At 49.6% G+C, this 27,973-nt stretch overlaps 1 protein-coding gene across 1 annotated transcript; it reads right to left on the reverse strand.

Moving 5' to 3' along the window:
* Positions 1-1,207: 1,207 nt before the first annotated feature.
* On the reverse strand, positions 1,208-27,920 carry LOC122375429 (probable phosphorylase b kinase regulatory subunit alpha; the record flags this gene model as incomplete). Its single annotated transcript, XM_043354814.1, has 2 exons — positions 26,163-27,920; positions 1,208-2,389 (listed from the first exon to the last, which is right to left on the reverse strand). Coding segments are annotated over exons 1-2 (2,568 nt in total), but the record flags the coding sequence as incomplete, so codon positions are not given.
* Between the last annotated feature and the right edge of the window lie 53 nt (positions 27,921-27,973).

The raw sequence follows: 27,973 nt of genomic DNA on the forward strand, positions 1-27,973 counted from the left end.
GGGAGCGAGAGAGAGGAGAGAGAGAGAGAGAGAGAGAGAGAAGAGAGGAGAGAGAGAGAGAGCACACAGTCGGACGCCGACGCCTACATTTCCTGTTTTGGTGCGTGTGCATACCACAGCACACCACTCAACCCACGCCTACATCGCCGCTCGCAAGCGTTAACAGTAAACACCCAACATCTAGCCAAAGTTCAGACGACATAGTCCGACCGAGCGATGCAGTTCATTGTCGGCAAGCACAGATGGTCCTAGGAGGTCCCAATAGGCCAGCGGAGGGGCGGAACTAGGCCGCTCACCGCCCCTCTCTCTCTCCTCTCTCTTCTCTCTCTCTCTCTCTCTCTCTCTCTCTCTCTCTCTCTCTCTCTCTCTCTCTCTCACTCTCTCTCTCACTCTCTCTCTCTCTCACTCTCTCTCTTCTTCTCTCTCTCTCTCTCTCTCTCTCTCTCTCTCTCTCTCTCTCTCTCTCTCTCTCTCTCTCTCTCTCTCTCTCTCTCTCTCTCTCTCTCTCTCTCTCCCTTCCCCTCCTCTCTACCGCCACAGAGCAGCGGCGGACAAACCAAAACAACACTCAGAGAGGGCAACGGCCGAGGGTCGGGGAGGAGAGGCATTGACCACTGTACTGAGGGGTTACTGAACGATGAGGGGAGGGAACGCTGTTGACTAGCGAGGAGATGGTGTACTGAGGATACAAGGCAGGCCACAGGTTTGTGTAGCCCAAATGAAGAGCATCTGATCAATGTCAGAACAAAACCCGAACACAATAAACAAGATCATATAGGATTGAATGGATGAGCGAGCGAATCGTAAGAGCAAATAAACAAATTAACGTGATAAACAAAGTCGAAAAAATATGGGAAAATGAGACGAATGAGATGATGAGAAAACGCAACCAAATTTAATCATATACACTGAAACGGATTGCTAGAATAAATGCTAAAGTAAGTGATCCAATGCATTTATTACGATAGTCTGGCAAACCTAATAAAGAACGGATTTAAAGCGCAACAGCCATGGATGAGCCTGCCTCTCTTCTGCCTTCAATGTATCCGAGAACATTTTTCTCCTCGCGGCTCAGCCAACTTTTTTCCTAACCACCCACACATTTGCAGTTAGCAAAACGCTTGCAAAAAGATTTAAGCGTTTTAACTCCATTCTTTCTTAGATTTGCCAAACTAAATCACACAAGTCCCTCCCCGTTTTCACTTACCGTGATCTGCTTCTGCCGGACCAACATCGCGGTGACGGCCTCCGCCAGGTCGGCCATCTTCTTTCCCAGCATGCCCGCTGTATGCCGCACCATAGCCCAGTGTTTCTGTCTACAAGCCGACTCATATAGGTCATCGTACAGCTCTCGTACGGTGAACCTTCTTCCACCGAGGTCCAGCTGGAAGCCAAGTCCGTTGGCGACAGCCAGGAAGTGCAGGATGTCGCCGCGTTCTTCGAGATCATGTGTGTCACGAAGCATGGTGATGAGGTCTTCATTTCCAACATCGTCATACTGAACGTCAGATTCGGTACGAACTCCGTGGAAGCTTTCGGGAGGATCACCAACCTCGTCACTGTTCAGACGAGCACGCGCGGTCGCATCGGCGAGTGCTTCGTCTTCGGGAACCCGATCGAGGTTGTCGTCTTGCGCGACGGAGAGCGAAGCCCGGCGGATGGACTTGCGTCGTGTCAGACAGAACGCAGAGTCTAGAGAAGCTGGAGGGAGAGTGTCGTCACCATACACACTCCTCGTGCGACGGACCGCACCTCGATGGCTCATCTTTCTCGTGAGGGAAGTCTGCGGGCGGATGCCGGGTCGGATCCCATCCAGAGCCGAGGACCTCCTCACGACCAGCGCCTTGCGGAGGTGATGGTCGAGATACTGGCGAACCTCAGGCTTCAGACTGTCCGATCTTCCCGCTTCATGATCATTCAGGAACTCCAGACTCGAGAGGCATGACGTGTTGACGAAGTCTCGAATCGTCCCGAGGGTCACCCTCGTAGCGTTGAGATACCCCGTCTTAATCTTGCGGAAGGTCTGTACATAGGGCGCCGGGACCATGCCATCCTCCAGAAGCCTCTCTTGGAAGACAATCGTTACCAGCGGCCTTCCCATCATATTCGTCCAAGCACTCTGCAGGAAGAAGATCTCACTCCCGAGAATGTCGATGACAAGCTGTGCATCCGAAGCGAAGAAGAACCGATCCATGTCTAGGAACTGGGGTGTGAACGCGAAGACCTGACCCTGTAGGGAGTAGAGGATGCTGGTGCCGAGGCTACCCACGTCGAGTGTGGTTCGGCCGGACAGACAGAGCTTCTTGTTGAGACCGAGATGTGTGAAGAGCTTGCCGAGGACGCGAGCAGGCTGGACCTCTATCGGATAGACCTCGTCGACGGTTTGGACCTGAGGGAAAAAGAAAGGTGTGTCACTGGGGGGAGCACATCATTAAGCCAGAGCATATGTGTTGCTGATGGGTAAGAAATGCATTGCGGCTCACGGGGGTCACGAACTCGTCCACAGTTTGAATCTGTGTTGGAAGACAAGGGATATGTCAGTAGGGAGTACACCTTTTCTACGATTTAGACGTGTGGGGAAAGAGAAAGGATGTGTCATTAGGGACGCACATAGTCTACGGTGTGAACCTGGGTGGCAAGGCTGAAGGAGTGCAATGCGCGGAACACATCCAAATACATATCGTTCAGTCAACCCTGAATGCCGACAACGAAGGGTGCGGGCATCAAGGGGACCTTGTGTTGACCTGAGAGAAGGAGGGAAGATTGTCACTGAGGACATTGTCCTATGGACTCCGTTGTGAGTCGTGTAAAACGAAAAGCAATATTACCAGGTCGCGGAGAGAGCACAGCGTCCGAACATAAGCGTCAGCAACGGGGAGGAATATATGTACAGCTAGTACATACTAGTATATTGCGGAGAGTTGAAATATTTTGGAGCTGACTTATCCCCACCAATGACCACGAAATATCGTCATCATATTGTGTTGTTACCTCTGTCGACACCATTCCAACTGCAAACATGCTAAAGTGTATGCATGATCGAAAGCCATTAGACGAAGCCCGTCTCTTCGAACGTGACGAGCTTACATAGCGTTTTAAAGAACATTGACTTGACCACTTAAGATCAACCGGATAGGTCGCCGCTTTGGGGGGAACCTCGCCCCACATACGTAGAGCGGCAACTTCAATGATTAACGTCAAACTAAAAGCACACGTCGCCTCTGCGTTGACATCAACCTGCCGTTGCCATGATGACAGCGGTTGTCATGACAACAGCTAACGCTGCTGGCGGCGTGTTGAAATTTCATTAGCGTTAGGATACTGAATTGCGCTATGCAATGTCAGACTGAATGCTCTTTTGAGAAAGCCTCTCGGACGTGAAATGTCAGAATTCGATTGTCGGTACACCCGGCGATAAGCTGCGACGATGTCAATTTATGAGTATATAATCGCTGGATGACGACGATTCAGCGACAGCAGAGTTCAGAGCAGCCGTGGACGGTAGGTGATTGAGAGGTGAACATGCTTCCCAAACATTCATTTTGACTTGGGTCATGGGTGCTGCACAGATAACAGTAGTACTACTGTTATCTGTGGGTGTTGACAATAAGGGTAAGATAATGTTGACTAGATGAAGTCGATAGATGAGGTGGAATGTGTCTGAAAATTGGGGATGATGTGACAGTGTGGAGATGAGAGTAGCAATTTTTAATTGGAAGTCGCTTCCTACCCGAATTGATAGGTTTTATGATGTTTGTAAGCAAACGTTTCCCTGTTTGTTTCTATGTTCTGGATGAGAGTTTTGATTTGCCGATGCTTCAAATAAGCAAGCATTCAATGTGACTTTATCAGGACGGTGTCAATTATCTTAATGATCGTTTGATCTTACTTTTTGCTAATAAAGTAAAACGTGCCTTCCTTTTCAGATCGAGTTTGTGACTGTCACCCATAATGAAAAGTTAAGCCAGTGTGTAACACATCAGCAGAAACCATGTCGGCGATCCATCCACGCTGGAAATCTTCCAAGTCCGACAAACAACGCACAGTACGTTCTTCGAGTGCCGCATCTTTTCGATCTCCTAAAAAGTCCAATAAAGTTCAGCCCGCCTGGCATATCCCGCAGGAAATTGATAAACTGACTGTTGAGAATCCTGATGGAAGTGTCGGAGACGATCTGAACAACACTGAAGATGTTTTGGAGAAGACCGGACACGGATTGGGAGGAAAAAAAGCAAAAGAAAGCGGTAATGGAACCAAAGGAAGACGGGTCAACTCCGGGCGAGCATTGACAGGGAAAAGAGCAAAAGAGAACTGTAAGGCAGCCAGAGAAAGACACCTCCAGCTCCTCATGCCTCTTGTGCGTTGGATGGTGCACTTTATGCTGTTGATCCTGCTCGCCCAGCAGCTCCACTCTCAGTACCAGGTGTACTTTAATTGTGAAAAACCGCCCGCCCGCCGCCAAACGCAAACACCACAAAACGCACGCCCAAAACGCAAACGCAAACTTCGCAAAAAAACAATCAACCGCCCGCCGAAAACCGCAGAAAAAAAAACGCAAAAAACGCCGCAAAAAAAACGCCCGTCCGCCGCAAAACGCAAACACCGCAAAAAACGCAAACACCGCCGCCACAAAAAACGCCCGCATCGCCCGCCGCCAACGGCGAAACGCCGCAAAAAACGGCCGCCCGCCGCAAACCGCAACAACGCAAATAACGCCCGGCCGCCGGCAACCGCAAAGCGCCGTAAAAAACGGCCGCCCGCCGCAAACCACAAAAAACGCTGCAAAAAACGGCCGCTCGCCGCAAACAGCAAAACGCCGCAAAAAACGACCGCTCGCCGCAAACCGCAAAACGCCGCAAAAAACGGCCACCCACCGCAAACCGCCGCTAAAACGGCCGCCCGCCGCCAAACGCAAACACCGTAAAACACCCGCATCGCCCGCCCGCCCGCCGCCAAACACAAAAACCGCAAAAAAACGCAAATACCGCCGAAAAAACACCCGCACCGCACGCCCGCCCGCCGCCAACCGCAAACCGCCGCAAAAAACGGCCGCCCGCCGCGAAACGCAAACACCACAAAAAAACGCAAAAACGGCCGCCCGCCGCCAAACGCAAACACAAAAAACGCAAACACCGCCGCAAAAAAACGCACGCCGTCCGCAAAACGCAAACATTGACGCATTAAGACAAATATGGCGCCTTGCGGCAAGTGTGGTGCATTCATATCTGCTGTTTAAGCAACCAACCCTCCATCAGCGCATCCTAATCGTCCCATGTTCGACAAAGTTACGCACATTCTGCGCTTTGCGGCAAAAATGGCGCTTTGAGACAAACGTGGCGCACTGCAACAAACTTGGCGCATTCGTTCCTGTCGCTTAACAATTCGTCCACCCATCAAATTCTAGCCCAATCGGACATAAACTGACAAAGTTATGTTTATTTGAATATTTCACTATAAAATATCTCCGCAACGGAGGTGCCCAGATTTGCACGTGTGCCACGTGACCACCGGTGGTGTAAACAGGACTTGTCCCCTCACCGACTGACCCAATTTAGTGTTCTTGGCTGGTTCTGTTTCCACGCTATACGGCCACCAGTTGGCCAAAACACCAATAAGTGGGAGGTACTTGGCTCAAACACGTGGCCACGTGGCACGTGCCGGACCTCTGACAGCTTAACGGCTCACGCCACGTCATGACCAATACAAGTGGCCATCGGCATGTAAAAGATGACCCCGGCCGGTGTCACCGTCTCTGAACAGTGGACGGCTAAACTTGGAAAACGGGAAAATTTAGGGAAATTTCACCTTTCGAATATATAATTTCCCTAGAATTTTAAATTTTTCATTTTACAAAAAATCCGAGATAGCAGTTTTCTAGCCCCCTTCATTCTGTGTCCATACCCGTTTTCAGATCGACCCTATCATAAAAACTGACGGTCTGACGGCTATTTCCCCCATTCCTTGTATTTCACAATGCTAGTATATTTAAGCACCAAAATTGACCCCATGCCACGGCACGTGCAATAGCACGTGCGCCACGTGACTACTAGTGCGACAAGCTGGACTCATCTGCTCACCGGCTGCGTTGATTTGGTGTCGCTAGGTGGAGTGGTTTCCCCGCCATAGGACCCCAAGCTGGTCAATGTCGGATTTTCCCGGAGGTTACCCCATCAAACACGTTTGCACGTGGCACGTGCTTTTCAATCGCCCCATATCTGACCCATACCATGTGGTAGCCGAAACCCCGGGGCACAACATATTGGAGCATTTTTAAAAATCTAACGTGGAAATTTTTTGCCAAATCGATTTCAAAATAATTTTTCGAAATCGCCATAGGCTCAACATGGGGTAACTGTCTGTGCCAATTACCCGAAAGTTCTCTAATTATATTTTAAACGGTTACCACCGACGGGTGGGGTGCCAGCCCAAGAACTGACCCTAAAAAAGTGGACAAATATTACTGAACAGATTTTGCGCAAATCGCATTTTCAATTTTTCCCCATGTTAACCCTATGGGAAAATGCACGTGCCGATTACCCCAAAACGTGTCAATTATATTTTTTGTAACTTTGCCAGCAGGTAGCTCCCCCACACGGGACCAAACGGTGAAAATGGCAAGAAAATCTAACTATCCGTTTTCGCGGGGATCAAAATGACCAAAATCGCGGCAGAAACGCTAAACACCCCCCTAGAGAGGTAGCTCAGGTTGGGATTTTCAATAGAAAATCACAATTCTAAAGAATAGTGATTGTCTAATTGAAAAGTCCCAACCTTCGGATAGGCCCGGGCAGCGCTTGTCGAACAGCACTGCGGATCCGAAGGTTGGGACTTGAATTGTGAAAAACCGCCCGCCCGCCGCCAAACGCAAACACCGCAAAACGCGCAAAACGGACGCCAAAACGCCAACGCAAATGCCGCAAAAAAATCGCCCGCGAAAACCGCAAAAAAAAACTCAAAAAACGCAGCAAAAAAATCAAAACCGCCCGCATCGCACGCACCCCAAACGCCAAAAAACGCCCGTCCGCCGCAAAACGCGAAAACCGCAAAAAAACGCAAACCCCGCCGCCGCAAAAAAAAACCGCATCGCCCGCCGCCAACCGCGAAACGCCGCAAAAAACGACCGCCCGCCGCAAACCGCAACACCGCAAATAACGGCCGGCCGCCGGCGACCGCAAAACGCTGCAGAAAGCCGCCCGCCGCAAACCGCAAAACGCCGCAAAAGAAACGGCCAACCGCCACACACCGCCGCAAAAACGGCCGCCCGCCGCCAAACGCAAACACCGCAAAAACACCCGCATCGCCCGCCCGCCCGCCGCCAAACACAAAAACCGCAAAAAACGCAAACACCGCCGCAAAAAAACGCCCGCAACGCCCGCCGCCAACCGCAAAACGCCGCAAAAAAACGGCCGCCCGCCGCCAAACGCAAACACCGCAAAAAAAAACGCAAAAAACGGCCGCCCACCGCCTAACACCGGAAAAACGCAAACACCGCCACAAAAAAACGACCGCCGTCCGTTAAACGCAAACACTGACGCCATTGACCTCTATTGACCTCTATTAGGTATTATAGAGGTCAATGACTGACGCATTAAGACAAATATGGCGCTCTGCGGCAAATGTGGTGCATTCATATCTGCCGTTTAAGCAGCCATCCCTTAATTACAGCGCATCCTAATCGTCCAATGTTCGACAAAGATACGCACATTCTGCGATTTGCGGCAAAAATGGCGCTTTGAGACAAACGTGGCGCACTGAGTCAAACGTGGCGCATTTGTTCCTGTCGCTTAACATTTCATCCACCCACCAAATTCTAGCCTAATCGGACTTAAACTGACAATGTTATGCACATTTGAATATTTCACTGTAAGATATCTCCGCAAAGGAGGTGCCCAAATTTGCACGTGTGCCATGTGACCGCCGGTGGTGTAAGCAGGACTTGTCCCCTCACTGATTGCACCATTTCAGTGTTCCTGGCTTGTGCTGTTTTCGTGCTATAAGGCCACAAATCGGCAAACACACGATAATCTGGGAGGTACGCGACTCAAACACGTGGCCACGTGGCACGTGCCGGACCTCTGATAGCTTCACCGCTCACGCCACGTGATGACCCATCGACGTGGCCATCAGCATGTAAAAGATGACCCCGGCCGGTGTCACCGTCTCTGAACAGTGGACGGCTAAACTCGAAAAACGGGAAAATTTAGGGAAATTTCACCTTTGAATATATAATTTCCCCAGAATTTTGAATTTTTCATTTTACAAAAAATCCGAGATAGCAGTTTTTTAGCCCCCTTCATTCTGTGCCTATACCCGTTTTCAGATCGACCCTATCATAAAACCTGACGGCCTGACGGCTATTTCCCCCATTCCTTGCATTTCACAATGCTAGTATATTTAAGCACCAAAATTGACCCCGTGCCACGGCACGTGCAATAGCACGTGGGCCACGTGACCACTAGTGCGACAAGCTGGACTCATCTGCTCACCGGCTGCACTGATTTGGTGTCGCTAGGTGGAGTGGTTTCCACGCCATAGGACCCCCAGTTGGCCAATGTCGCATTTACCACGAGGTTACCCCATCAAACACGTTTGCACGTGGCACGTGCTTTTCAATCGCCCCATATCTGACCCATACCACGTGGTAGCCGACACCCCGGGACACAACATATTCGAACATTTTCAAAATCTAACGTGGAAATTTTTGGCAAAATCGATTTGAAAATAATTTTTCGAAAATGCCATAGGCTCAACATGGGGTAACTGTCGGCGTCGATTACCCGAAATTTTGTCATTTATATTTTAAATAATTACCCCCAGAAGGTGAGGTGCCAGCCAAAGAACTGACCCTAAAAATGTGGACAAATATTACTGAACAGATTTTGCGCAAATCGCATTTTCAATTTTTCCCCATGTTAACCCTATGGGAAAATGCACGTGCCGATTACCCCAAAACGGGTTAATTATATTTCAAGCAACCGGTACCAGCCGGTAGCTCCCCCATAGGGGACCAAACGCTGAAAATGGCAAGAAAATCTAACGAGCCGTTTTCGAGGGTATCAAGATGTCCTAAATCGCGGCAGAAACGCTAAACACCCCCCTAGAGAGGTAGCTCAGGTTGGGATTTTCAATAGAAAATCACAATTCTAAAGAATAGTGATTGTCTAATTGAAAAGTCCCAACCTTCGGATAGGCCCGGGCAGCGCTTGTCGAACAGCACTGCGGATCCGAAGGTTGGGACTTTAATTGTGAAAAACCGCCCGCCCGCCCGCCACCAAACGCAAACACCGCAAAACGCGCAAAACGCACGCCTAAAACGCCAACGCAAACTTCGCAAACAAACAATCGCCCGCCCGCCGAAAACCGCAGAAAAAAACGCACAAAATGCCGCAAAAAAACGCGCGTCCGCCGCAAAACACAAACACCGCAAAAAAACGCAAACACCGCCGCCGCAAAAAAAACGCCCGCATCGCCCGCCGCCAACCGCGAAACGCCGCAAAAAAAACGGCCGCACGCCGCGAACCGCAAAACGCCGCAAAAACGGCCGCCCGCCGCAAACCGCTAAACGCCGCAAAAAAACGACCGCCCGCCGCTAACCGCAAATAACGGCCGGCCGCCGGCAACCGCAAAACGCCGTAAAAAACGGCCGCCCGCCGCAAACCACAAAACGCCGCAAAAAACGGTCGCCCGCCGCAAACCGGAAAACGCCGCAAAAAACGGCCGCCCGCCGCAAACCGCCGCTAAAACGGCCGCCCGCCGCCAAACGCAAACAGCAAAAACACCCGCATCGCCCGCCCGCCCGCCGCCAAACACAAAAACCGCACAAAACGCAAACACCGCCGCAAAAAAAAACGCCCGCAACGCACGCACGCCCGCCGCCAACCGCAAAACGCCGCAAAAAAACAGCCGCCCGCCGCCAAACGCAAACACCGCCAAAAACGCAAAAACGGCCGCCCGCCGTCAAACGCAAACCCCGAAAAAAACGCAAACACCGCCGCAAAAAACGCCCGCCGTAAGAAAAACGCTAACACTGACGCATTAAGACAAATATGGCGCCCTGCGGCAAATGTGGTGCAATCATATCTGCCGTTTAAGCAGCCATCCCTTAATTACAGCGCATCCTAATCGTCCAATGCTCGACAAAGTTACGCACATTCTGAGCTTTGCGGCAAAAATGGCGCTTTGAGACAAACGTGGCGCACTGCAACAAACATGGCGCATTCGTTCATGTCGCTTAACAATTCATCCACCCACCAAATTTGAACCAAATCGGACCATATTTGAGAAAGTTATGGACGTTTGAATATTTCACGATAAAATATCTCCGCAAAGGAGGAGCCCAGCTGAACACGTGTGCCACGTGACCACTGGTGATGAAAGCAGGACCTGTCCCCTCACCGACTGACCCAATTTAGTGTTCTTGGCTGGTTCTGTTTCCACGCTATACGGCCACCAGTTGGACAAAACACCATTATGTTGGAGGTACTCGGCTCAAACACGTGGCCACGTGGCACGTGCCAGACCTTTGACAGCTTAACGGCTCACGCCACGTCATGACCAATATAAGTGGCCATCGGCATGTAAAAGATGACCCCGGCCGGTGTCACCGTCTCTGAACAGTGGACGGCTAAACTTGAAAAATGGGAAAATTTAGGGAAATTTTACCTTTCGAATATAAAATTTCCCCAGAATTTTTAATTTTTCATTTTGCAAAAAATCCGAGATAGCAGTTTTTTAGGCCTTTTCATTTTGTGTCTATACCCGTTTTCAGATCGACCCTATGATAAAAACTGACGGCCTGACGGCCATTTCCCCCATTCCTTGCATTTAACAACGTTGGTGTATTTAAGCACAAAAATTGACCTCGTGCCACGGCACGTGCAATAGCACGTGCGCCACGTGACCACTAGTGGGACAAGCTGGACTCATCTGCTCACCGGCTGCACTTATTTGGTGTCGCTAGGTGGAGTGGTTTCCACGCCATAGGACTCCCAGTTGGCCAATGTCGGATTTTCCCGGAGGTTACCCCATCAAACACGTTTGCACGTGGCACGTGCTTTTCAATCGCCCCATATCTGACCCATACCATGTGGTAGCCGACACCCGGGGGCACAACATATTGGGATATTTTCAAAATCTAACGTGGAAATTTTTTGCAAAATCGATTTGAAAATAATTTTTCGAATTCGCCATAGGCTCAACATGGGGTAACTGTCTGTGCCAATTACCCGAAAGTTCTCTAATTATATTTTAAGCGGTTACCACCGACGGGTGGGGTGCCAGCCCGAGAGCCGACCCTAAAAATGCGGACAAATATTACTGAACAGATTTTCCGTAAATCGCATTTTTAATTTTTCCCCATGTTAACCCTATGGGAAAATGCACGTGCCGCTTACCCCAAAACGTGTCAATTATATTTTTTGTAACTTTGCCAGCCGGTAGCTCCCCCACACGGGACCAAACGGTGAAAATGGCAAGAAAATCTAACTATCCGTTTTCGCGGGGATCAAAATGACCAAAATCGCGGCCGAAACGCTAAACACCCCCCTAGAGAGGTAGCTCAGGTTGGGATTTTCAATAGAAAATCACAATTCTAAAGAATAGTGATTGTTCTTAATTGAAAAGTCCCAACCTTCGGATAGGCCCGGGCAGCGCTTGTCGAACAGCACTGCGGATCCGAAGGTTGGGACTTTAATTGTGAAAAACCGCCCGCCCGCCCGCCACCAAACGCAAACACCGCAAAACGCGCAAAACGCACGCCTAAAACGCCAACGCAAACTTCGCAAACAAACAATCGCCCGCCCGCCGAAAACCGCAGAAAAAAACGCACAAAATGCCGCAAAAAAAACGCGCGTCCGCCGCAAAACACAAACACCGCAAAAAACGCAAACACCGCCGCCGCAAAAAAACGCCCGCATCGCCCGCCGCCAACCGCGAAACGCCGCAAAAAAACGGCCGCACGCCGCGAACCGCAAAACGCCGCAAAAACGGCCGCCCGCCGCAAACCGCTAAACGCCGCAAAAAACGACCGCCTGCCGCTAACCGCAAATAACGGCCGGCCGCCGGCAACCGCAAAACGCCGTAAAAAACGGCAGCCCGCCGCAAACCACAAAACGCCGCCAAAAACGGTCGCCCGCCGCAAACCGCAAAACGCCGCAAAAAAACGGCCGCCCGCCGCAAACCGCCGCTAAAACGGCCGCCCGCCGCCAAACGCAAACAGCAAAATCACCCGCATCGCCCGCCCGCCCGCCGCCAAACACAAAAACCGCACAAAACGCAAACACCGCCGCAAAAAAACGCCCGCAACGCACGCACGCCCGCCGCCAACCGCAAAACGCCGCAAAAAAACAGCCGCCCGCCGCCAAACGCAAACACCGCCAAAAACGCAAAAACGGCCGCCCGCCGTCAAACGCAAACCCCGAAAAAACGCAAACACCGCCGCAAAAAACGCCCGCCGTGAGAAAAACGCTAACACTGACGCATTAAGACAAATATGGCGCCCTGCGGCAAATGTGGTGCAATCATATCTGCCGTTTAAGCAGCCATCCCTTAATTACAGCGCATCCTAATCGTCCAATGTTCGACAAAGTTACGCACATTCTGCGCTTTGCGGCAAAAATGGCGCTTTGAGACAAATGTGGCGCACTGCAACAAACATGGCGCATTCGTTCATGTCGCTTAACAATTCATCCACCCACCAAATTTGAACCCAATCGGACCATATTTGAGAAAGTTATGGACGTTTGAATATTTCACGATAAAATATCTCCGCAAAGGAGGAGCCCAGCTGAACACGTGTGCCACGTGACCACTGGTGATGAAAGCAGGACCTGTCCCCTCACCGACTGACCCAATTTAGTGTTCTTGGCTGGTTCTGTTTCCACGCTATACGGCCACCAGTTGGACAAAACACCATTATGTGGGAGGTACTCGGCTCAAACACGTGGCCACGTGGCACGTGCCAGACCTTTGACAGCTTAACGGCTCACGCCACGTCATGACCAATATAAGTGGCCATCGGCATATAAAAGATGACCCCGGCCGGTGTCACCGTCTCTGAACAGTGGACGGCTAAACTTGAAAAACGGGAAAATTTAGGGAAATTTTACCTTTCGAATATAAAATTTCCCCAGAATTTTAAATTTTTCATTTTGCAAAAAATCCGAGATAGCAGTTTTTTAGGCCTTTTCATTTTGTGTCTATACCCGTTTTCAGATCGACCCTATGATAAAAACTGACGGCCTGACGGCCATTTCCCCCATTCCTTGCATTTAACAACGTCGGTGTATTTAAGCACAAAAATTGACCTCGTGCCACGGCACGTGCAATAGCACGTGCGCCACGTGACCACTAGTGGGACAAGCTGGACTCATCTGCTCACCGGCTGCACTTATTTGGTGTCGCTAGGTGCAGTGGTTTCCACGCCATAGGACCCCCAGTTGGCCAATGTCGGATTTTCCCGGAGGTTACCCCATCAAACACGTTTGCACGTGGCACGTGCTTTTCAATCGCCCCATATCTGACCCATACCATGTGGTAGCCGACACCCCGGGGCACAACATATTGGGATATTTTCAAAATCTAACGTGGAATTTTTTTGCAAAATCTATTTGAAAATAATTTTTCGAATTCGCCATAGGCTCAACATGGGGTAACTGTCTGTGCCAATTACCCGAAAGTTCTCTAATTATATTTTAAGCGGTTACCACCGACGGGTGGGGTGCCAACCCGAGAGCCGACCCTAAAAATGTGGACAAATATTACTGAACAGATTTTCCGTAAATCGCATTTTTAATTTTTCCCCATGTTAACCCTATGGGAAAATGCACGTGCCGATTACCCCAAAACGTGTCAATTATATTTTTTGTAACTTTGCCAGCCGGTAGCTCCCCCACACGGGACCAAACGGTGAAAATGGCAAGAAAATCTAACTATCCGTTTTCGCGGGGATCAAAATGACCAAAATCGCGGCCGAAACGCTAAACACCCCCCTAGAGAGGTAGCTCAGGTTGGGATTTTCAATAGAAAATCACAATTCTAAAGAATAGTGATTTGTCTTAATTGAAAAGTCCCAACCTTCGGATAGGCCCGGGCAGCGCTTGTCGAACAGCACTGCGGATCCGAAGGTTGGGACTTTAATTGTGAAAAACCGCCCGCCCGCCGCCAAACGTAAACACCGCAAAACGCGCAAAACGCACGCCTAAAACGCCAACGCAAACTTGGCAAAAAAAAAACAATCGCCCGCCCGCCGAAAACCGCAGAAAAAAAAAACGCACAAAATGCCGCAAAAAACGCGCGTCCGCAAAACGCAAACACCGCAAAAAACGCAAACACCGCTGCCGCAAAAAAACGCCCGCATCGCCCGCTGCCAACCGCGAAACGCCGCAAAAAAACGGCCGCACGCTGCGAACCGCAAAACGCCGCAAAAACGGCCGCCCGCCGCAAACCGCTAAACGCCGCAAAAAGCGACCGCCCGCCGCCCGCCGCTAACCGCAAATAACGGCCGGCCGCCGGCAACCGCAAAACGCCGTAAAAAACGGCCGCCCGCCGCAAACCACAAAACGCGGCAAAAAACGGCCGCCCGCCGCAAACCGCAAAACGCCGCAAAAAACGGCCGCCCGCCGCAAACCGCCGCTAAAACGGCCGCCCGCCGCCAAACGCAAACAGCAAAAACACCCGCATCGCCCGCCCGCCCGCCGCCAAGCACAAAAAACGCAAAAACGCAAACATCGCCGCAAAAAAAACGCCCGCAACGCACGCACGCCCGCCGCCAACCGCAAAACGCCGCAAAAAACGGCCGCCCGCCGCCAAACGCAAACACCGCCAAAAACGCAAAAACGGCCCACGCCGTCAAACGCAAACACCGAAAAAAACGCAAACACCGCCGCAAAAAACGCCCGCCGTAGGCAAAACGCAAACGCTGACGCATTAAGACAAATATGGCGCCCTGCGGCAAATGTGTTGCATTCATATCTGCCGTTTAAGCAGCCATCCCTTAATTACAGCGCATCCTAATCGTCCAATGTTCGACAAAGTTACGCACATTCTGCGCTTTGCGGCAAAAATGGCGCTTTGAGACAAACGTGGCGCACTGCAACAAACATGGCGCATTCGTTCACGTCGCTTAACAATTCATCCACCCACCAAATTCTAGCCCAATCGGACTTAAACTGAAAAAGCTATGTACATTTGGATATTTCACTATAAAATATCTCCGCAACGGAGGTGCCCAAGTTTGTACGTGTGCCACGTGACCACCGGTGGTGCAAGCAGGACTTGTCCCCTCACTCATTGCACCATTTCAGTGTTCCTGGCTTGTGCTGTTTTCGTGCTATAAGGCCACAAATCGGCAAACACACGATAATCTGGGAGGTACGCGACTCAAACACGTGGCCACGTGGCACGTGCCGGACCTTTGATAGCTTCACCGTTCACGCCACGTGATGACCCATCGACGTGGCCATCAGCATGTAAAAGAGGACCCCGGCCGGTGTCACCGTCTCTGAACAGTGGACGGCTAAACTCGAAAAACGGGAAAATTTAGGGAAATTTCACCTTTCGAATATATAATTTCCCCAGAATTTTGAATTTTTTATTTTACAAAAAATCTGAGATAGCAGTTTTTTAGCCCCCTTCATTCTGTGCCTATACCCGTTTTCAGATCGACCCTATCATAAAAACTGACGGCCTGACGGCTATTTCCCCCATTCCTTGCATTTCACAATGCTAGTATATTTAAGCACCAAAATTGACCCCATGCCACGGCACGTGCAATAGCACGTGCGCCACGTGACCACTAGTGCGACAAGCTGGACTCATCTGCTCACCGGCTGCGTTGATTTGGTGTCGCTAGGTGGAGTGGTTTCCACGCCATAGGAACCCCAGTTGGCCAATGTCGGATTTTCCCGGAGGTTACCCCATCAAACACGTTTGCACGTGGCACGTGCTTTTCAATCGCCCCATATCTGACCCATACCATGTGGTAGCCGACACCCCGGGGCACATTATATTGGAACATTTTCAAAATCTAACGTGGAAATTTTTTGCAAAATCGATTTGAAAATAATTTTTCGAAATCGCCATAGGCTCAGCATGGGGTAACTGTCCGTCACGATTACCCGAAACTGTACCCTATGATTTTTAAATAATTACCCCCAGAAGGTGAGGTGCCAGCTGAAGAACTGACCCTAAAAAAGTGGGCAAATATTACTGAACAGATTTTGCGCAAATCGCATTTTTAATTTTTCCCCATGTTAACCCTATGGGAAAATGCACGTGCCGATTACCCCAAAACGTGTCAATTATATTTTTTGTAACTTTGCCAGCAGGTAGCTCCCCCACACGGGACCAAACGGTGAAAATGGCAAGAAAATCTAACTATCCGTTTTTGCGGGAGTCAAAATGACCCAAATCGCGGCCGAAACGCTAAACACCCCCCTAGAGAGGTAGCTCAGGTTGGGATTTTCAATAGAAAATCACAATTCTAAAGAATAGTGATTGTCTAATTGAAAAGTCCCAACCTTCGGATAGGCCCGGGCAGCGCTTGTCGAACAGCTCTGCGGATCCGAAGGTTGGGACTTTAATTGTGAAAAACCGCCCGCCCGCCGCCAAACGCAAACACCGCAAAACGCACGCCCAAAACGCAAACGCAAACTTCGCAAAAAAACAATCGCCCGCCCGCCGAAAACCGCAGAAAAAAAACGCAAAAAACGCCGCAAAAAAACGCCCGCCCGCCGCAAACCGCAACAATGCAAATAACGCCCGGCCGCCGTCAACCGCAAACGCCGCAAAAAAACGGCCGCCTGCCGCAAACCACAAAAAACGCCGCAAAAAACGGCCGCCCGCTGCAAACCGCCGCTAAAACGACCGCCCGCCGCAAACCGCTAAACGCCGCAAAAAACGACCGCCCGCCGCCCGCCGCTAACCGCAAATAACGGCCGCCCGCCGCAAACCACAAAACGCCGCAAAAAACGGCCGCCCGCCGCAAACCGCAAAACGCCACAAAAAAACGGCCGCCCGCCGCAAACCGCCGCCAAAACGGCCGCACGCCGCCAAACGCAAACAGAAAAAACACCCGCATCGCCCGCCCGCCCGCCGCCAAACACAAAAACCGCAAAAAACGCAAACACCGCCGCAAAAAAACGCCCGCAACGCACGCCCGCACGCCGCCAACCGCAAACCGCTGCAAAAAACGGCCGCCCGCCGCCAAACGCAAACACCGCCAAAAACGCAAAAAACGGCCGTCCGCCGTCAAACGCAAACACCGAAAAAAACGCAAACACCGCCGCAAAAAACGCCCGCCGTAGGCAAAACGCAAACACTGACGCATTAAGACAAATATGGCGCCCTGCGGCAAATGTGGTGCATTCATATCTGCCGTTTAAGCAGCCATCTCTTAATTACAGCGCATCCTAATCGTCCAATGTTCGACAAAGTTACGCACATTCTGCGCTTTGCGGCAAAAATGGCGCTTTGAGACAAACGTGGCGCACTGCAACAAACATGGCGCATTCGTTCATGTCGCTTAACAATTCATCCACCCACCAAATTCTAGCCCAATCGGACTTAAACTGAAAAAGTTATGTACATTTGAATATTTCACTATAAAATATCTCCGCAACGGAGGTGCCCATCTTCGCAAGTGTGCCACGTGACCACCGGTGGTACAAGCAGGACTTGTCCCCTCACCGATTGTGCCCTTTCAGGCTTCCTGACTGGTGCTGTTTTCGTGCTATAACGCCACAAATCGGCAAACACACGATAATCTGGGAGGTACGTGACTCAAACACGTGGCCACGTGGCACGTGCCGGACCTCTGACAGCTTCACCGTTCACGCCACGTGATGACCCATCGACGTGGCCATTAGCATGTAAAAGATGACCCCGGCCGGTGTCATCGTCACTGAACAGTGGACGGCTAAACTTGAAAAACGGGAAAATTTAGGGAAATTTCACCTTTCTAATATATAATTTCCCTAGAATTTTAAATTTTTCGTTTTACAAAAAATCCGAGATAGCAGTTTTTTAGCGCCGTTCATTCTGTGTCTACACCCGTTTTCAGATCGACTCTATCATAAAAACTGACGGCCTGACGGCTATTTCCCCCATTCCTTGCATTTCACAATGTTGGTGTATTTAAGAACAAAAATTGACCCCGTGCCACGGCACGTGCAATAGCACGTGCGCCACGTGACCACTGGTGCGACAAGCTGGACTCATCTGCTCACCGGCTGCATTGATTTGGTGTCGCTAGATGAAGTCGTTTCCGCGCCATAGGACCCCCAGTTGGACAATGTCGGATTTTCCCGGAGGTTACCCCATCAAACACGTTTGCACGTGGCACGTGCTTTTCAATCGCCCCATATCTGACCCATACCATGTGGTAGCCGACACCCCGGGGCACAACATATTGGAACATTTTCAAAATCTAACGTGGAAATTTTTTGCAAAATCGATTTGAAAATAATTTTTCGAAATCGCCATAGGCTCAACATGGGGTAACTGTCCGTCACGATTACCCGAAACTGTACCCTATGATTTTTAAATAATTACCCCCAGAAGGTGAGGTGCCAGCCCAAGAACTGACCCTAAAAAAGTGGACAAATATTACTGAACAGATTTTGCGCAAATCGCATTTTTAATTTTTCCCCATGTTAACCCTATGGGAAAATGCACGTGCCGATTACCCCAAAACGGGTTAATTATATTTCAAGCGACCGGTACCAGCCGGTAGCTCCCCCACACGGGACCAAACGCTGAAAATGGCAAGAAAATCTACCGAGCCGTTTCGGCGGCGATCAAAATGACCCAAATCGCGGCAGAAACGCTAAACACCCCCCTAGAGAGGTAGCTCAGGTTGGGATTTTCAATAGAAAATCACAATTCTAAAGAATAGTGATTTGTCTTAATTGAAAAGTCCCAACCTTCGGATACCGTTCGCAACCAGTCACCACAACCATCCAGCAAACGCTTGCTCCGTTCCCAAGAATAACACTCTGTCCAGGCTCCATGATCACAGACACGAAAATCCTCAGCGATGCTGAAAAGGATCTCAAGGAAGGTAAAATCACACTGGATGAGTTCTACAATAGGACGACGTTAGAGATCCTGGAAACTTACGATAATTCCGACAATTACATTCTCCTTCATTCCAGCTCAACCGCCTATTGGACAGTCAAGCGTCAAAAGTTTCCAGAGGCGAGCAAGCTTGGTCACTGGCAAACAAAGTACTACCTGACTATAACAGAGGCAGGCGATGAGCTCAACCCGACTCGCTGCTTGACGCTGCAGCCAAGTCAGCTTCTCATGGATAGCGCCAATGAAAACAGCCAACTGGAGATTCTCCTAAAGATTCCGTCGGTGTTTAGCAGTGAAGAGGTGGCCTACCGCCTCTATGTCCATGACACTGAGGAGCCAAACGTCGGCGATCTCTTGGCTTCAGAGCTCGGAAGTGTCCATCAGACGACCTCAGTCAACCTGCCCGCAAAGAAAGCTCTCTCCATGCGACTCACCGCACGGCAGTTTAACCTCGCCAACGTTTGGCGCCGGCCGTGTCGGCAGGAGCCCGGCTACTCTGCCATCCAGTGTCTGAAAGAGTGTCTGTGGCATCGTCTGGCGGCCAACATCTCCTGCCGGCTGCCGCACATGGTCCACGCCAAGACGTATCTTCCCGACAAGAGCGGACCCCTTGACCACCTGCCGCTTTGCAAGCGGACTGTGCAGATGAAATCCAGTGAAGAGCGAAGTCACCAGTATATGCTAAGGCTCTGTAAGACAGTCGAAGAAGAATGCGTGTGGTACGACGAAGCGTGGTATAGACCGAGTAACCTGGAGCCGCAGGAGGAGTCCTGGTTCGCAGGTTTCTTGGGGCTGAGAAAGCGTGAGGTAGATCCCGCAACCATAGATAACACTACCGGCAACTCCGAAAACCCGACACCAAGTTCCAAAAAGCCAGCAATAAGCGCCAAGGACCGAGCAACAGGCGCCAAGAACCCAGCAACAAGCGCCAAGAACCCAGCAACAAGCGCCAAGAAACCAACGTCTCGCGCCAAGAGGTCAACAACTCAAACTAAAGAGCCAACATCCCGCACTAAAAAGACAAACCGGCGTACACCGAACACCCAGAGAAAGTTCGCCAGACTGGACGACGGAGTCCCAACGCGCTGCCCTCGTCCAGAGGAATTCCACTACATGCTCGAAGACAGCCTCCTCACGAAGACGCACGGCTGCGACTGTCCTCCGGCCTGCCACCAGACTTCCTACCACCTCTCCGACTGGTCGCTAGCCTCTAGCAACACTATCGTTCCTGACAACTACGGTACTCAGCTCAACTCAGATCAAGACTGCCAAACGAAACTTACCCTGGCGATCGACCTCAGCGCTGATGAAGTCAATGAGGATATCGTGTTTACGCTCCCGACGCTGCTGGCCAACGTTGGTGGAACGGTTGGGATTGTGACCGGCTATTCTTTGTTCACGCTGGCTGAAGTTGTGGAGAATCTGGTGTGGAGACTTGGAAGGAAATGAGAGGTCAGCGATACAGCTGCGGGTCGGTACAGCTTGTTGTCCTGGCTGTCTTTGCCATATCAAATCACGTCGTACTTGTGACGTGCCTTTGTCTTGTGTTTGTCGCCTCCAGAATCGTGCATCTGAAATCCCTTTGTCGTCCCTGTCATGCGTCTTTGTTGTTTCTTCGACATATATTTGTTGTGGCTTGTGCCTTCGTCGTGTCTTTGTCTTCCCCTGAGTAGTCTTTGGCACGTTTTTCTTGTCTTCTTCTTGTCATGCCCGTGACGTTTTTTCGTGTCGGTGCTTTTTGTTTATCATTCTCCTGGCCGTGCCTGAGTTTGACGTGTCTTGGACGTATCCATGCCTTAGCTTTGTGGTCCAAGGATGGTGTCTTTGTCGTCTCCATGTCGTGTTGGCATTGGCCCGGGCTCCAAGGTGGTGTGTTAACCGTTGCCATGGTCAAGTAGTTGTCGTCCCGGGGTCGTATCTGTGACATTGTTGCCGCACCCGGGGGTTCGTGACTTTGTTATCCCCAGAGTCATGCCGTTGAGTCAGAGTCATACACTTGCCGTTGTCGTAACGTGACGTGCCTTCGTTGCATCGTTGAGGTCTTTGACGTCTAGGATCACGCCTTTGGCAAGTCTTGGTCGTCCCAGACCCTCGTGTCTTTAGTGATCGAGAATCGTGCCTGTCTTGCCTTTGTGTCGCCAGAGTCCGGCATTTGATCTGTCTTTGTCGTCCCCGGATCAGGTGCATTTGTTGTCTTTGTCGCCCCGTGCTGTGTCTTTGTCGCCCCCCCGTGCTGTGTCTTTGTCGCCCCCCGTGCTGTGTCTTTGTCGCCCCGTGCTGTGTCTTTGTCGCCCCCGTGCTGTGTCTTTGTCGCCCCGTGCTGTGTCTTTGTCGCCCCGTGCTGTGTCTTTGTCGCCCCGTGCTGTGTCTTTGTCGCCCCGTGCTGTCTTTGTCGGCCAGGCATTGTGTCTGTGGCCCCGATCCGCGTCACTGTCAGCCCCGGTTGTGCCCTCGTCCCCCCTAGTACGTAAAATACGTGGATCTATCTCTCGGTTGTGCCTTGGTCAAACTCTGGTCGTTTGTTGGATGTCCTTGTGTGCCGCCTGTGTCACTCGCGCCTGCCGTATACCGGCCGGTGTCCTCATATTTGCCACTCGGGGTGGGAAGTGACATCCAAATGGAAATATTTTTTCCACTCTTACCTCCAATTTGCCGGAGCATTTTTTTTTACTCCAAATGTATTGTTATCAATAAAGAGAATCTGCGTCTACAGTAGGTACAGTACATTTGCTTGCTGGCTTTTACCTACCTCCATATTCTATTCAATTATCTTCGCACCTGCTACATCCTCTAACACTACACTCACATATAAATAAATGATGCCTGTTTTTCGCTCTATTTTTGTGTCTCTCATACTGGCCATTTCCCACTCTCAGCCCTCTTTGCAGTGAGAAATATTCCCCTCAGACACCTCAGCCAAAATATAATTTTGGGACACCGACACCAGCTCACCTGTTTAGGTATGTCGTTCAATTTATCGTTTTGCTACGGAGCGTCAAGTGCGTTTCCTGGATCTGCCGTGTTCTGGTATGTCTTGACTTAGTTCACTTGTTCACGTATGTCGTTACGTCATTTTGTTGGCCGACTAATTTATGGACCTTCGTTCCAAGACCTGATAAGCCTGTTTGATGTATAATAGGGTTGGGACCTATCTGCATGCTCTGTATGTTTTGGTAAAATAAAAAAGCTCATAATTTTTAATGATTTAATTTAAAATCACTTTGTTAAAAAATGCCTAGTTAGTTCAGAAATTAATTATTTGTGGCTGAAAACAACTTGCTTCTGATTGGTCGGGCTAATCATGACGTCACATGTAGGTATATAACTGTCTGTATATTTGGCGCAGTTGAGACATACATTGTCTATGTATTTTCCTATGGTAAATCGGAGTGATTGGTCGTGTTTTCAGTGTCTCTTTATTTTGCGCTGGTATTGCGTGGCTAAGAAGTTTTATTAAGAATGGCATATACTAAAATGTTCCTTTAATAATGGAGCTTCAATATCTGTGAGTTTTATTGGCAAGCGAAAACTGATTTCGCTGTTTTTTATCTGGAAATTACTCATTTTTTAGGTCAATATTCAAAATATTTTACGGGAACAAGTTGGCACTTTTCTTGATTTTTGCACTAAAATCGCGTGCGATTCAACTGTATTGGAACTTGCAAAGAAGCTTGGTGATTAATTAACTGTGTTGTTATGGCACTGTTTGCAAAGCATGGATAATGAAACTCTGCCAAAGACTCAGCTACATAGCAATGCCTCAAGTAATACGCAGGAGGGACAGAATTCAGAGTCCGATCGAGAAGAATCGGTGCAAATGCTACGAAGACCAGGCAGCTCTGATACAATAGCTAGTCGTCTCACTACTCTCACTCCATTAGACCAGCTGATTCCTGACAGCACCGACTCGGATGCAAAGATCGAGCTCATCTTCCAAGCCAGTAACCAGTTCTTTGATGGAAGATGTGATGCTGCCTCTGTCTCTGCTTTGTTGGCCACTTTGGACGGGGCGGAGCTCCGCTCCTTGCGTGAGCGGTTATTCGCCTGTCATTCAGAAATAGTTTCTTCGTTTGCTGGCCGTTCCCTGATTAGGTGCAATACGGGGAGCTGTAATCAGGGAAGTAACTTTCCATATGAAAGGGGTGCAGGTGCACCCCCGTCCCCATCCACTAGAAGTGTACCCCCATAGGCTAAGCGGCGCCCCACACGCCGCCCCACACGAGCAGATGGCGAGGGTGATTTCCCGGCTACATTCCATCTCGGCGTCGTGATGCTTGTGGGCTTGGAAAGCGTCCAGTCGTATGTAGGGTAGTGTAGGGGTAGGGTTGAGTTCAATAAGGTCCTTACATTTGAAAGGTTTGAACAACTCGCAATCAGCACAACATACCACAAGTTAAATAAAAAAACTACCAAACTCCGCCCAACTAATATTAATAAACATTACAGCCAAACTAATGGCCTAAATAAAAATATATCTCAAATCCTAACAGTTATCGCGGGTGATGGCGCCATGAGTTGCTATTATCCAAAACAGATGCAAATAAACATGTTTGTATGTCCTATGTATGTTTGTTTTAAAAACGTTGCAGCGGCGCTGGGAACTGCAGTCTTAGATCTGGGTATGTTTGGCATCTGCAACTCTTCATATACACATTAACCCTATTTCGGACGGGGAGGCCTTTCAGGATTTTCTTGTACAATTGCCAAACGCCGCGAGACATTCAGCTCATATTTGGTGACTTTTCCTAAATGCTCATTGCGCACATCTCAGCAAAAAAAAAAAAAAAAAATGCCGGGTCAGGTCAGGTCAGGTAACCAGAGCGGGTTTGTTGACCCCACCTCAGAAAAGTTTGCAAACACGTCAGAGCTTGAGTTTTTCACGAAGTTATTTCCTCTCATCAAGTCTTCAAAACAGTACCTGCAGTAGGTCGTTCTATGTGTCGTTCGTATATCTCAGAATTTTTGATCTGTGACCTGAGGTTAGGTCAGAGTCGTGACCTTTACATTGCAAGCCTATGGAAAAGTATTGAAATGCGACCTGCACCTCGAGTAAACGAGAATTATGACAAATTATCTTATCTGTAATGATCCAGGTGCCATTCACTGACAGGGACAACGGAGAGAGTTATCTGAGCCGAGATCATGTGAGGTGATATCTACCATACATCAATGCTCACAATACTTACGAGATTGACAATGCTTTTGCTTACAACACTTACAATACTTACGATGAGACCAGCAAGCACTCTGCCGTTACAGTTCTAACTTCTGTTTCGAAAACCGACGTTACACACATTCGCTGCCAGCATAACATGTATTGTTTGACAGTAACAAAATACAATTGACATCTGAACCCCAAACGGACCGCCATCCACTCAAATTTTATAACCCTGACCGGTCAGGGGGCGAATGGAGGTCATCTCCTGGGCATTACACTCAGCCCTTACACAAAATATCTCACCTCACAGTGATCATTACAACAATAGCACCGACTTGATAGTGGATTTCAAAGTACTTGCATCAGCTCTTCCTGCTATTGCAGACGATCATCTCCTCAGGGTAATGTTGTTCGGGACATGAACGAAGTTCGTTTTCGGAGTTTCATAAGTGCTACTGTAACAGCCTGGCACAAAACAGGACTTGTACGCTCTTCTCTGCACTTTGCCCTTCAGTATATCACAAAAGAATTGTTTAGAATCCATCTTACGCTTCTTTCACAGTCTCCCTTGCCACCGTAGGGCGTAGATAGATTGCTGTTGCTGGTAAGTTAAGGCACGGTAGATAGAAATTACCTCGGTTCTCAACGCCTGAAGTTATTTTCATAAAAAAGAACAAATAAATGATCAATAAGATGACAGGAATGTAAACATTTTAATTGTAAAGTAGTCAAAATATTGGAATGAGCTTTTGCTTTTCAGCATCCTCCGATTCATCATCTTTATCATTTGAAAATTCGAGGTACATAAAATGTTTATCACGCGCTCAATGTTAAGTGGGAATATAGTACACGGCAGACACATCAATTTTTGACACTGAACATTTCATCCGTAAGTGTTTTAGCATAATTTAAAGTTAAAAACAGCGCGAATGGCAGAGTGAAACAAACAACATCTTTCACCCATTGATATAACATGTAATCTGTGGTGCGCCAGATGCGCCATTATTTGTCAACCGCAGAAGGTGACATGTGACGTAACAGCATCAAGAGCATCTTTTTTCAAGAACTTTTCAAAACAAGTTTCCTATCTTTCTTCCCCCATTTCTCTCAGGATATTGATTTTATGAGGCAATGGTATGCACCATAAATTCTGTGAAAATAGTTTGATCATTTTCATGCATTCTTAAAAAATCGAGTTCCCAACCCCATTATGCCATTTTCAGCTGGACCCGAATTTTAGGTATGCTCTTGTATTTAGAAAAAAAATCCACATAATAAAAGAAAGTTCTCGAAATTGCAATATTTCTCAACCTGGAGTTAGTTTTCGTGTTTGCCGCATGTATTCGGGGTTAAATTGGACATTTGTTTGTGTGTGACAACTGACAGGACAATTTCAGCAATAAAATATCGACGTAAATGATGTTTGGGGGACCATCACAGGCGCTTCGGTCAACAGCGCAATCAAATAGCATTGACGCCCAGGGCTGCGGAGTCGATGGATTTTCAGTAACTCCGACTCCGAGGCTGGGCAGAACTGCCGACTGAGATCCACTTCACTCCCAATCCACAGCCCGGGCGATGGATTTTCGGTGGCTCCGACTCCGGTCAGAACTGCTCGATTCCGACCGATATCGACTCCGACTCCGCAAATCCTGTTCACCGTACCCATTTCGGAACACGAGGCAACGTTTGAAGGACAGATGGATCATCAACATTCCAATCCATGTACATTTACAATGCATAATATGTCTATAGGATCTATAAACTTTCCCCCAACCATCCCACCCTCATACCCACCCTGCTGCCGAATGTCAGCTGAGGTCAAGGTCCCCATACCCCAATTAGGTCAATGAGGTCAAGGTCAAGGTCCCAATGAAGTCAATACAATACAATACAATCCCCTTCATTCCTCTCCCACCATTCGACTCACCTGCAAGTCATGATGTTCTGCCATGATCTGTTGCACATGCTTGTTCTCCGCCAGAATCGCCACCTGAACTACCACATCGGGCTTCTTCTCCGCACCCAGCCGCCGATTCAGCGGGTCTAGCTCTGACTCCTGAATGCAGCCTTCTTGGAGAAGTTTCGCGATCACGTAGAGACTCTGCGCCCAGAAGAATGGCACTCGACCCACCGGTCTGCGGCGCTGAGAGCCCGGGTCGGCTCGCTCTGCGTCCAGAGATTCAGGCGGGATCTGATACATCTCCGGAACGAGTTTCTGTCCGTCGTCAGTTTTGATCATGAGTTCTTCAATCGAGAGGATGTGTTTGTCCATGGCTTCCCGGTTGCCTTGGTAACACTGGTCGATTGCCAAGAGACAGAGAAAGAGTGGCCACTCGCACTCGATGTTGTCAAACACGCGAAGCTCCCAGGGTTCATAGTAGAGTCGGTTCGGGTCTTCTTTGACCGTCTTGTAGCCGTCGCGGAGGAAGCGCTTGCATCCGTAGCGCCCGAGGAGTTTCTCCTCCACGGCGAGTCGCGTCGCGTTGATCGTGGCCGCGTCGCTGACGGCGAACGCGGGGAAGCCGATGATGGAGAGCAGCCCGCTGTCGAGTTCCTTTGAGATGCTCTCTCGGGGAAGCATGGACTGCAGCACGGCCTGGCACTTCTGAACCTCGTCGGGAAGGATGTGGATGACCGAGGCGGGCCCTCCATGCGCGCCGAAGAGGTCCAGGTCGTTGAGCGCCTCCATGGCGGCTTTGGCCATGCCGATGGAGCTGGCGTTGAGCTCAGGCAGGCCGTGGTTGGTCTTGTCCCCTCTCTCCCAGATGCCATAGTCCGGGGTGAAGTAGGAGATCTCAATGTAGAAGACAAGGTTCTGGATGAAAGTGACCTCATCGAGACTGTAGACCAGCTTGATGCCTGACGCGGTCATCTGTGCCAGGATGAGGAGGAAGAGAGACGTGGCGTCGAGCTGGAGATGGCCCCATTCATTGTCACCGACGCAGGTGAAACCGGTGGTTGTGCTGTACTTGGCGTGCAGCGCGTCCTTCGGCGACTGCGAGCTCTTGAAGCGCTCGACCTTGTCCTTCTGGAACATCATTGACGTCAGGAGACCTCTCATGATCTTCACAACGCGCTGCTCCATCTCGTACGTCCTCGAACGCTCTTCGTCGAGGTCGGAGTACTTCTTGTACGCCTTGGACAGGCCCCACAGCGCGATGGCACAGTACACATTGTCTCGTACCCAGGAATGCTGGCTGCCTTTGCTCGCAGGCAGCAGTCCTGTCACCGGATGCTGGTGGCATAACACTGTGTTGAACAGCATATCCCTATAGTAGTCGAGTCGGACTCCAGAGTTGCTTCTGGTCCTCATTTTGATGGCTGGTGATGCACGAATTGATGGAAGTGCACTTTTGTTTGTGTCTACAAAGCACTGGTTATTGCCTTTAGGCTGAGTTGCTCATTTTATGCTTCCAACATAGCCTTGCTTCCAACGCAACCCTGGCACTTCAACTTTGACTTCACTTCAACTTTACAGCTCAAGTGCACCCCAACTTCGGAAACATTCCTCAACAGACAGTTCAAGTTAGAATGAGCGGGAGAAATCCGTACAAATCATTGAGACACCACTGTATCTCTGAAACTCATCTACAGTTTCATAATCATGACGATCAAACACAAAACTGGAACATCGAAAACCACAAACAACGAGTCCGCGCTTCGAATTTTTCTTGTTTTTCACCTTCTCAGTGTCCTTGGATCAGCTGGAAAACATGAGAAATAGGGATTGAAAATACA

This window comes from Amphibalanus amphitrite, unplaced genomic scaffold (genome assembly GCF_019059575.1).
Source record: "Amphibalanus amphitrite isolate SeventyFive unplaced genomic scaffold, NRLGWU_Aamphi_draft 001837F_arrow, whole genome shotgun sequence".
Taxonomy (NCBI): domain Eukaryota; kingdom Metazoa; phylum Arthropoda; class Thecostraca; order Balanomorpha; family Balanidae; genus Amphibalanus; species Amphibalanus amphitrite.